The sequence below is a fragment of the Nicotiana tabacum genome, chromosome 17, assembly GCF_000715075.1.
Source record: "Nicotiana tabacum cultivar K326 chromosome 17, ASM71507v2, whole genome shotgun sequence".
In the NCBI taxonomy this organism is placed as follows: domain Eukaryota; kingdom Viridiplantae; phylum Streptophyta; class Magnoliopsida; order Solanales; family Solanaceae; genus Nicotiana; species Nicotiana tabacum.
The window spans coordinates 5053422-5065080 of NC_134096.1; the positions used below are offsets into that span (position 1 = coordinate 5053422).

The 11659-nt window shown below is 38.1% G+C and overlaps 1 protein-coding gene across 1 annotated transcript; it reads left to right on the forward strand.

Annotated features, from left to right (window-relative positions):
• Positions 1-893: 893 nt before the first annotated feature.
• Positions 894-9696, forward strand: LOC107759323 (peroxisomal ATPase PEX6). Its single transcript, XM_075233891.1, has 16 exons — positions 894-1311; positions 2105-2731; positions 2818-3061; positions 3715-3856; positions 4486-4669; positions 5282-5473; positions 5996-6280; positions 6609-6680; positions 6853-6939; positions 7045-7167; positions 7244-7354; positions 7442-7480; positions 7787-7908; positions 7986-8130; positions 8558-8638; positions 9041-9696. Exons 1-16 carry the CDS (start codon positions 1075-1077, stop codon positions 9128-9130), a joined length of 2781 nt encoding a protein of 926 aa, XP_075089992.1. The 5' UTR covers positions 894-1074; the 3' UTR covers positions 9131-9696.
• The last annotated feature ends 1963 nt before the right edge of the window (positions 9697-11659 follow it).

Below are 11659 nucleotides of genomic sequence, written 5' to 3' on the forward strand. Positions count from 1 at the left end.
ACCCAACCAATTCAAGCCAAGCCAAGCTAAATGGGTAAAATAAGTGGGATTGGTAGGTTGAGTAATTAGTTTTAATTGAGTAGATATATATTATAACTAGTTTTCAAATGAGTAGAGAAGGATAATTGTTTTAAGTTCAGCGGGTATTTTGCATAAATTGCTCATTTGCTTTTGGACAAACATTAATGGTAATTCCTACATATCTAGGTAGAAATTTCATTTCTTCGGAATGGGCATGTTCATGCCATATCTTTCATATATTTGGGCCTGCATTGATGTCAATTATGGGGCATTTGCACAAATGACCTTTTTATGCTACTATTTAAATTTTGTTCCTATTAATATTGATTTAGTGAAGTTGAGGGTCTGTCGGAAACAACATCTCTGTCCCATCGGGGTAAGGGTAAGGTCTGTGTACACACTACACTTTCCAGACTCACTTGTGAGATTTTACTGGATCGTTGTTGTTGTTTTAATATTAATGTAGTGGGCTAAATTTATCCACGATTACCTTTAAAGGCAACATTAAGGGGTGAAGTACACAAATAGCCCTCAAAGTAGATGATATTGCTTGTCTCATAGGCAACTTTAAGTTTAATAAGTATTGCTACTTGCTTGTCCTATGAGCAATGCTTTTAAATTTTGACCTTAAAGTTCTGCCCTTGGGCAAACGATAATCAAAAGTTAAAAATCACCCCAAAATATTTTATATTTCTGCAAGTTTTTAAAATTTAGAAGATTAACGGAGACAAAATTCAAATAGTGACCGCTGAAAAGGCCATGCGGTGCAATTATTGCCTTACTGGTAGAGGTGAGTGAATGACCCGAATACAAATATCCGACCCGAACATTATGCTGACAACATAAATTCGAAACAGTTAAAGAATGTTACCGTCACCATATATCTCTATGTAATAAACTCCCATTTCTTGAGTTGCTCAATTTTCATCATCAAATTCAATCACAAAAAAAGAAAAAAAAAAAAAAATCCTTCTCTCCCCCTTTAACCGGCAAATTCCAATGGCAACAGCAAATTAAAACTAGGGTTTCAACAGAATTCTTGTTCAATCAACTATGGTGGAAAAAAGGAAACCTTTAGTTCTTTCTTCCACTAAAAATCTACTAAATTCACTTTTAAATTCAGAAAATAAATCCCAGATTGAAACCCAAATTCCATTTTTGCCAAAAGTACAATTGAGAGCTGGAGTTCTTAAAATATCAAAAGACGACATTGTTAATCTTGATGATTCTGCTTTGGTGGGGATAACTACTTCTCAACTTAGAAGACTTTGTATTACTTCCGGCTCACTGGTAACCTTATGCCCGTTAAATCTTATTTTTCCACACTTCTCATTAAATTTAATGACCATAGTTTGTTAAATATTTGATGGATTCTAAAAGTGATCACTTTAGGCAAACTTAAAAGGATCAAAACTGCTCAGAAAAATTTGAAGAATCATTTTAGAAAGATTTATTTATATTACACTATGGCATATAAGTGATCTTCTTAGTGTTATTCACAGATAATTAACGCACCAAGGGTGTGGTCTAGTGGTCAATGAAGTGAGTTGGGAACCTAAGGTCTCAGGTTCCAATCCAAGTGGGTGACATAAACACTAGGTGATTTTTTTTAATCTGTCCAAGCCTTAGTGGATAGAGTTATGGGAGGTGGTTATGGGAGGTGACAGGTATCTGTAGAATTAGTCGAGGTGCGTGCAAGCTGGCCGGCTTGGACATGACGATTATAAAGAAAACAAATCACAGATAATTAACAAATTAGGCAAACTCTTTTCCTGTGTTTAAAATTTGCTTTGCGATGCCTAGTATGAGAGTTTTGACATTCATTTCTAATGTAGCAGTAACAATACCTTATGAAAAAAATGTAGGGGTGAAGATATAGTATTGCTTGTATTTGCATATGCAGTGGTCTAACTGATAAAATACCTTACATTGCTTACTGTTTTTATCGATCTCTGTTTGTGGTATTGTGCGACATCCATTTCTAGTGTAGCTGTAAAGAAACCTTTAGACATTCATTCTCCCTTACTAACTTAGACATACATGATTCTTGCTTGACTTTGTGCTCCCTCTGTTTTTTCCGTAGGTACTCATTAAAAATGTCAATACAAGTCAACAAAGAATTGGACAAGTGGTAGTTCTAGATCCTCCTAGTCGTGACCAAGTTTTATCCGGCCGTAGCTCATCACTGCCACATTCCTCCGGGATAGCATTTCTCTTGCCATTATATAGCTATCGTGATTCTCATATAAAACCAGATGGAGAAGTTGCCTATTTATCTCCGATTCTAGCATTTAACCTTAATTTACATTTGTCATGCTTGAAATCAATGATTCAACAAGGGAAAGAAGCTTTGTCACCACTATTTGAGGCCAAATCGAATAACATAGTGAGTGGAAAAGACAATGTTCTCGTCACTCTAGAATTTGAACCTTTGGATCAGTTGCCAAAATATGCCACACACCTGCGGGCTTCTTTTGTGAAGATACCAGAATGTGGGAGTCTAGATTCAGTTAAAAAAGATTCATCTACAGAAGCTGAAGACCGTCAAGAGTTGATCGATATGGAATTGAACAAGTACTTTGAAGTAGATAGACTTCTTTCGAGAGGTGATCTTTTCAGTGTATGCATCAATTGGGATTGCAAATCGGCTCTGTGCATCCCTTGCAGTCAAAAGAAGCAAAATGGTGGTTCTGACCTCATCTATTTCAAGGTTTAAGTTTTATTTATTATTGTCATAGGTTCACGAGTAACTTGCGAAATGCCTTGACACTCACTCTTATTAGTAAGCAATCCCAGGTTGTGGCCATGGAACCTTCTGAAGAACCTATCTTAAGAGTCAACCGTACTCGAACTGCCCTTGTACTTGGAGGGAGTGTACCTTCTGCTGTTCCTCCAGATTTCTTAGTTCCTCGACCGCGAGGTTCTCTGCCTTTACAAATGAGCACTGTGAAGACTTTAGCCTCCATACTTATGCCACCATTATGTCCATCAGCCCTTTCATCAAAATTTCGAGTTGCTGTGTTGTTGTATGGTTTGCCTGGTACGTTCTAAACTTTGTCATTTGCTGGTTAATTTGAAAGATGCTGCTTATAGGATGATTTTGATCTTTTTTTCTCTTCTTAACTGTTTTGTGATATTTTCTTTTATCACCTATCGCATGACGTTGCAGAAAACAAAGAGATGATTCTCAGAATTGTTACATATCGGCAGAATCTCTAGATTGGGAGTCCAGTGTTTGAATTTCAAAAAAAAAAAAATTGAACATGGTTTAGATGTCTATAGTGGATGAGTAGGATAGTGCTTAAGCTATCAGAAACATGATTTTATGGTTCTCTTTGATAAATATATTTTACATGTACTTCTTCCATCCCAGTTTATGTAATGGTGTTTGACTAGGCACGAAGTTTAAGAATGAAAGAAAGACTTTTGAAACTTGTAGTCTTAAACAAGCCATAGATATTTGTGTGACTATAAATCATCTCATTAAGGATAAAATAGATAGTTTAAAGTTAAATAGTTACTAAATATAGAAAGGTGTAATTCTTTTTTGGGACTGACTAAAATGAAAGAGTGTCACATAAATTGGGACGGAGGGATTACTACTTTACAAAAATTTTATTCGGTTAAAAGCTGCAGCTCCATCGATTTATAAATTAATTTTGCCGTTGATGGATGGTTTCAAATTTTCTACAGGGTGCGGGAAGAGAACTGTGGTTAAATTTGTTGCTCGTCAATTAGGCCTTCATGTGGTGGAATTTAACTGTCAAAGTGTATTTGCAAATTCTGATAGAAAAACATCTTTTGCCCTAGCTGAAGCTTTCGGCATGGCTCGCAGGTATTTTAGGTTGCCTAGGATTTATTGTCTATTTAACTAACTACTATCATAAGGTTTATTGACTGTAGGTGGCAGTCTTTACTAATATGTCGACGACCTGATTTTCTTTGTTCCCTGGTAAATTGACTATGTAGGGCTAACCTAAGATTTTCTGATTTACACAATTTTTCCGTACCTTGAAGCAATAACTTTTTGCTAATGCGAACATACATTAGGGAAATCATGACTAGCTTCATAGAAGTATATTATACATGAAAAATCTTCACGTTTAACTAATTATTCCTTGTGTTTTGGATACTCGCATATGTCAATGATTGTCTCTTTCTAAATTGTTCCTCTGTCCCAATTTATTTGAGCTACTTTCCCTTTCACTTCTTTCAAATTAAATTGGGCCTTATCCTAAACTGACAGAGAAAAATTAGTTTACACTTTTTGAATTGACCAACAACCCACTTTAAAAACCTTTGACAATGATTTTGAACATATATTAAACTAATCTCAACTAAAAGATCCGTTAAACTCTATGTTTAAATCCATCTGGTCAAACCAGCTCAAGCATATCGAAACTTAAGAGGCGTGGTTGTCTTTAATGTGGTCTTTTATTCCTTTGAAATCAATTTGCACTGCAGATACTCGCCTACAATCCTTCTTCTTCGCCATTTTGAGGTCTTCAAGAACCTGGTCTCTCACGAGGGTTCACCACATGACCAAGTTGGTATGAACTTAGAGGTTGCATCCGTCATAAAGGAATTTACTGAGCCAGTTGCTGAAGATGAAGAAATCTACTCAGAGGGAAAGTCAAATGCTCATGATGTAAGATGTATTCCAAGTTCCTTTACTTTTCATGTCTCCGTGTCCGTCATACTATACTGAATGATGTTGATGAATTTTCCTTTGAATTATCATGATCATCATCAATTAGATTGGTTTGTTTTTCTTTCCTGTTCTCTTTTCAAAATTATAATGTTCTTGGATTCATGCTTATATGTATGTGAATTTATGGGAAGAGGGAGATTCAGAAAGCTAAATTCTCTCCTATTCTAGGTAGTATCATAGTCAGAATTGTTTGCAGAAGTTGCAAAAGACATGATATAAATGGATCCATGTAATAGTTATGCCTACTTGCGCTCAAATGTTACCTGATTTCCGTAAGAAATTTGAGTCAAAATAGCTGCATTTTGGCTTAAATTCAGAACATGTCTGCTATTAAAATCTTCTCGGAGTTGAGGTTGTCCGCTCATAGTCATACGAGCTAAGTCCTCTTAATTTAATTTTGTTAACTGCTCAATAAAGATGAAGTTTTGATAAGCTTGCGTCAAAATTTCACCAGCATTTGCATTTTTTGAATTTCTTTTACCACAATTTACCCCATGCACTCCCTTATCTAGTCTGGGTAATGCTTATTCTTGTCTTTTGTTGATGCAGCAAGTAAAGGTTGTTCAACCTGTAAGTCGGCACCCAGTGCTGTTAGTTGCTGCTGCTGATAGTTCTGAAGGCCTTCCACCAACTATTAGGCGTTGTTTCAGTCACGAGATTAGCATGGGTCCGTTGAATGAAGAACAGAGGAACGAAATGCTCTCCCAGTCTCTTCAACATTTCAGTGAACTACTTCCAGATGTAGGTAAACTTGAAGTTTCCTTCTCTTTTGTCTGTGTGATCTTAATATTCATTAATATGTACACTACACTGGTCCTTTATTAAACTTCATTGGCTATAGGCCAAAAGAGTCCATGAAATTTTCTAATTTTGCACCCAAGGGTATGTCCTAGTGGTCAATAAAGTGGATTGAGAACCATGCGGTTTCAGGTTCGAATCCCAGCGGAGACAAAAACATTGGGTGATTTCTTCTCATTTGTCCAAGCCTTGATGGACAAAGTTACCTAGTACCTGGTGCTGGTGGGAGGTAGCACGTATCCCGTGGAATTAGTCGAGGTGCGTGTACGTAAGCTGGCCCGTACACCAGGGTTATTAAAAAAAAGTATGTCCATGAAGTTGGGAAACTTGAGAAGTCTAAAGGGTTTTGGGTTTTTTTTTTTTTTGGGGGGGGGTTCAGGAATGAAAGGACCCTCATCTCTTCCTTTCTGTTATTTTCTAGATTACTGAAGTTGTGGGTGTCATTTGTTGTCGTTTTTATTGCAGACTTCTTTGGAGGACCTTGTGAAAGATTTGGTTGGTCAGACATCAGGATTCATGCCAAGAGATCTGCGAGCTTTAGTTGCTGATGCCGGTGCAAATCTAGTCCTTAGTCGTGGTAGTGAGGAAGTCGAGGTTGAGAATGGAAATCTGAAAGAGCTTTCTCATGAGAGCAAGCCAATCGAGAATAATGGCTCGCATGACTCGACAAAGTCCCTAAGCAAAGAAGATGTAATGAAATCACTGGAACGATCAAAGAAAAGAAATGCATCAGCACTGGGTACTCCAAAGGTAATTCGGGAAATGATTTTGTAAACAAAACTAATCTTATTATGCTTCTTTTGTGTTTGATTGGACTTGCTCAGCAATTTAAAGTTTTTTGCAAGAAAACGAAGTTTCAAAATTTTTTTTTAACTTTTTTTTTTGGAGCAACAAAATTTGGTGAAAGTTCAGATCTTCTGTGCTCCATTATTGGACTCTAATGTGCTGACTGCTTATATTGGTTTGGTTCATCCTTTTTTGTATAGCATGGGATTGCAATGCAGACAGTCAATTATTGTATTGAAAAGTCTAATGCTGCTTGACAGAATTCTTATATATATGGTTTACACTAGTGTAGGTTCCAAATGTCAAATGGGAAGATGTCGGTGGTCTTGAAGATGTGAAGAAATCAATTTTGGACACTGTACAGGTATTCCATTGATTTACTCCCACATAGCGCTTGTGAAAACTAAAGCGAATAAGCCTCCTTTTAAAGTTTATACTTATTACCCATGGTGCGTCGAATTAGAAGTTGTACTCTACTGGATTTAGTATTTTATTTCTGCTGTTTTTCAGATGATGTGACTTCCTTTGTAATGCAGCTGCCTCTTTTACACAAGGACTTGTTTTCGTCTGGATTGCGCAAGCGATCTGGTGTTCTTTTCTATGGCCCACCTGGTACAGGGAAAGTGAGTTTATGAGTTGCTTTATGCAGTGTCATATCATCTGTATTTTATTGTCCAGTCCTGTTCCTGGTCATCTATTCATTAACAACATTCTGTTGAAATGTTCAGACTTTACTGGCAAAAGCTGTTGCTACCGAATGCTCCCTGAATTTTCTCAGTGTGAAAGGGCCCGAGTTGATAAACATGTACATAGGAGAGTCAGAGAAAAATATTCGGGACATTTTTCAGAAGGTAAGCTATTTTTGCTTTTGCAAAGATGTTTTAAAAAAGGACGCTGCTTATTTAAAATTCTTCTTGAAAATTGCAGGCTAGATCAGCTCGACCATGTGTCATCTTCTTCGATGAGCTTGATTCTCTTGCTCCTGCCCGGGGTGCTTCTGGAGACTCCGGCGGTGTAATGGATCGAGTTGTTTCTCAGGTACATAATGCATTGGTTTGTTAGTCATATTTTCTTCTTTTCTCGACTAATATACTGCTTGTTATACTAAACCTCTGTCGTTTCTAGATGCTTGCAGAGATTGATGGCTTGAACGACTCTACCCAGGTTAGCTACTCCACTCAATCATTAACTAGCTCTTTATTATCTTTTTGATAACCGAGAAATACCCGAGGGCTAGCTAGCGCACGGTTCGGAATATCATTGAAGAATTGGCCTTTCCCTCTACCCTTCTCCACTTAAATACTAGACTGCCGTCTGTATGATTCAAAGTCCTGACGTGCGCGGTGCGCCTAACCTACACATCGACGCAATGTGCTCTTATCACTATACCAAAGCCTTGGGGCTAGATTTTAGTTCTTTTTGTACTTGTCTTATTTGTAGATCTAATTCTTGGCCCCTCTTTTGTAACAGGACTTGTTTATTATTGGAGCTAGCAATAGGCCTGATCTTATTGATCCTGCCCTTTTGAGGCCAGGCCGATTTGATAAGCTCCTTTATGTTGGTGTGAATTCTGAAGCCTCTTATAGGGAGAGGTGAGCTCTCTTATATTCTGACCCTGTACTTGTCTTTGTATTTGATGTTTGATTTCTTGAATTTCAATGATCTGTAGGGTCCTTAAAGCGCTTACACGGAAGTTTAAATTGAAAGAAGATGTATCTCTACTCTCAATAGCAAAAAGGTGTCCTCCAAACTTCACAGGTGCTGACATGTATGCACTGTGCGCTGATGCTTGGTTTCATGCTGCGAAATGCAAGGTGTGTGTTTTCATCCCTTATTTCTAATTTCAAATATACTTTTACCCGTAGTGTCAGTGCAGTTGGTACGAAGGGTAACCTAGCATTATCAGACAACCGATGGTATCTCAACTGATAAATATTACTCCGTCCCATTTGAATTTATTTGTTAGTTTCCTTTTTAGTCTGTTTCAAAAAGAATGCTTCTTTCTATATTTAGTATTAATTCCAACATTTTCATTTTACCCTTAATGAAACTTCATTATAGGAATGACATAGCATGTTTACGCTGCAAAATTCAAAGGGTATCTTTAGTATGTTATACACACTTTTAGTTTAAGATCTTCTTAAACTTTGTGCTTAGCCGAATTAAGCCACATAAAATGAAACGGAGAGGGTATATGGTCCTAGCTGCTTCCTAAAAGATATTTTGGTGTCTATGCTGTAGGTATTAGCTGCCAGTTCGGATTCAACTGGCTCAGATGATGTGGATGACTCGATCGTCGTGGAATATGATGATTTTTTAAAGGTAAGACAGCCACTAATGGAAATTTTTTGGGGTTTCTCTATGGGTGGACAGAGGCATTTTTTTAAAATTATTATATATTGGGGTAGGGGAAAGGGAAATGGATGAGGGGATTACACGTTAGGGAATCATCGTTGTGGAATACGATGATTTTTTAAAGGTAAGACAGCCACTAATGGAATGTTTTGGGGTTTCTCTATGGGTGGACAGAGGCATTTTTTTTAAAGTTATTGGATTACATGATGGGGAATCGAACTCTCACCAACCTATATCCTATGCTACTGGTGAAATGCTTCACATATATTTATGCTCCGTGTTGAAAATACTGTTGAAGCGAGTAAACCATGCTACGTCTGCCTATATCCTATGCTACTGGTGAAATGATCATCTTTCTCTATTTTGAAGGTCTTGGGAGAGATCTCTCCCTCGCTGTCAATGGCCGAGCTTCAAAAGTATGAGTTGCTCCGTGAACAGTTTGAAGGATCATCAAGATGATAGAGAGGGGTTGCTCGCAATCTGCCTCCTACCGGCCCATAATCTTCTGCCCTTCTTTCTAAATGGGGATGGCCGATGCACCTCATCTTCTCATTTCGTTGTTGCTCATTCCTGTTACTGTTAGGCTGAAGTATTCGGCCTTTCCACTCCGTGCCAGCTTGGGCTTCTTCCAACCGAGACTTCGAGTCAGGCTAAAAGTAAGAAAGGAACCACTGTTGATCCTCCGGTCAATAGATTAAAAAAAAGGAAAGGAAAAGGATAGTTAAGATAGAATACACTTGGTGGTGGCATTTTTCATTTTAGATGAGGGTGCAATCCACTTTCCATTTGAGTTATAGTTGAAATAATTGTCACTCTGCTTGAGTTAGTTCAGTTGCTTTTGGCTTGTGGAATTTGTCTAGAATAAACTTCCATCCATATTCACTTCAAAATCATGTTTTTGATTTAGCAATCAAGGGCTGTATATATTGTCATTCACTTCAGTCTTTTTGTATTTAATTAGAAATTTTACCGTTTGCACTCAATGAAAAAATGCATGACACATGTCATTTAAAATTTTAAATAAACTTCTATCAACTTAAAACCCCGCGCCCCCGAGATCACTCGACTCCGATCGGTCAATCTCCCCGGTGTAGCTTGAAAGAAGAAAGAGTCCAATTCATTTGAGATCTTTTCTACTCTCGCTCTATGAGGATGTGCGCCTATTCAATAGCGGTGGTCAGATCACGTGTTCTCAGATGAAAATAATGCATATAAGTTCAAATGTAATGATGATTGCTCAAATGCCGGCCTTCAGGAAAGGTATGTAAGGGATCACAAGGAGAATATTCAGTGTAATCATCTCCTTGAGAATTTCTAATATGGATAACTACAAACATTGAAAGACAAGATAAAATCTTGAAGAGACGTCGTTGAAACGAGATTTTTTCATCAAAGATAAATTTTACCCGTATTCCATTTATGTCAAATCAAGAAATAATCTTAGTAATTAAAATAAAAGTGAAAATATATAATACTATTTAACCATGGATAAGGGATAAATAAGCTAATGAAAGATAATATGTAACATTTATTTATTTGGTGTAAAAAATAGATGCATTTAAATATTTACCTTTAATTTGTCATGACTCTCTAGCATAAGTTCTTTGACTTAAACAAGACATTTATACTTTTGTTTGTGTGTAAGAGATCATTAAAATTTTAATAAATATTAATCCTGAAAAGGCTTAGCCATAACTGCTTAGCTATACTATAAAAGTTTAGGAGAGAGTGGTAGAGCTAAGGATGAGGAGGAGTGTGTCTGTGTCCGAAAACCAGTTTGGATTTATGCCGGGGCATTCGACTGCAGAAGTCATCCACCTAGTCAGGAGATTGATGGAGCAGTATAGGGAGAGAAAGAAGGACTTGCATATGGTGTTCATCGACTTAGAAAAGGCTTACGATAAAGTTCCGAGGGAGGTTTTGTGGAGATGTTTGGAGGCTAGAGGTGTACATGTTGCCTATGTTAGGTTGATTAAGGACATGTATGATGGAGTAAAGACCCGAGTGAGTACGGTGGGTGGGGACTCATACCATTTTTCGGGTATGATGGGGTTGCATCAGGGGTCGGCACTCAGCCCTTTTTGTTTGCTGTCGTGATGGACGTACTAACACACCACATCCAATGAGAGGCGAGATGATATTGTATTGATTGACGAGACGCGAGACGGTGTGAACGTGTAATTAGAGGTATGGAGGCAGACCCTGGAATCTAAAGGTTTCAAGTTGAGCAGGACCAAGACAGAATACTTGAAGTGTAAGTTCAGTGACGAGACTCAAGGAGGGGAATGGAAGGTGAGGCTGGACAAGTATGTCATCCCTATGAGAGGGAGTTTTAAGTACCTTGGGTCTATTATTCAGGGGATGGGGAGATTGATGAAGATGTCACACATCGTATTGGGGCGGGATGGATGAAATGAAAACTCGCTTCCGGTGTTTTGTGTGACAAGAAGGTGCCACCGAAACTTAAAGGTAAGTTCTACAGAGTGGTGGTCAGACCAACGATGTTATATGGGGTTGAGTGTTGGCTAGTCAAGATCGCTTATGTCCAGAAGATGAAGGTAGCAGAGATGAGGATATTGAGATGGATGTGCGTGCACACCAGGTTAGATAGGATCAGAAATGAGGTTATTCACGACAAAGTGGGTGTGACCCCTATTGAGAACAAGATGCGGGAAGCGGAGCTTAGGTGATTTGGTCATGTGAGGAGGAGGAGCACAGACGCACCGGTGAGGAGGTGTGAGAGGTTGACATTGGAGGGCCTACAGAGAGGTAGAGGTAGGCCAAAGAAGAGGTGGGGAGAGGTGATTAGGAAAGACATGGCGCAACTTCAGCTGACCGAGGACATGACCCTTGATAGGAAGATATGGAGGTCGAGGATTAGGGTAGTAAAGTATGTAGTCTAGAGTGTTCATAACAGTAGTATTGTCACGCAATCTCACTTTCTGTTGGTAGTAGGTTTTTATAACTAACCGTTGTTTTCTTTCATTG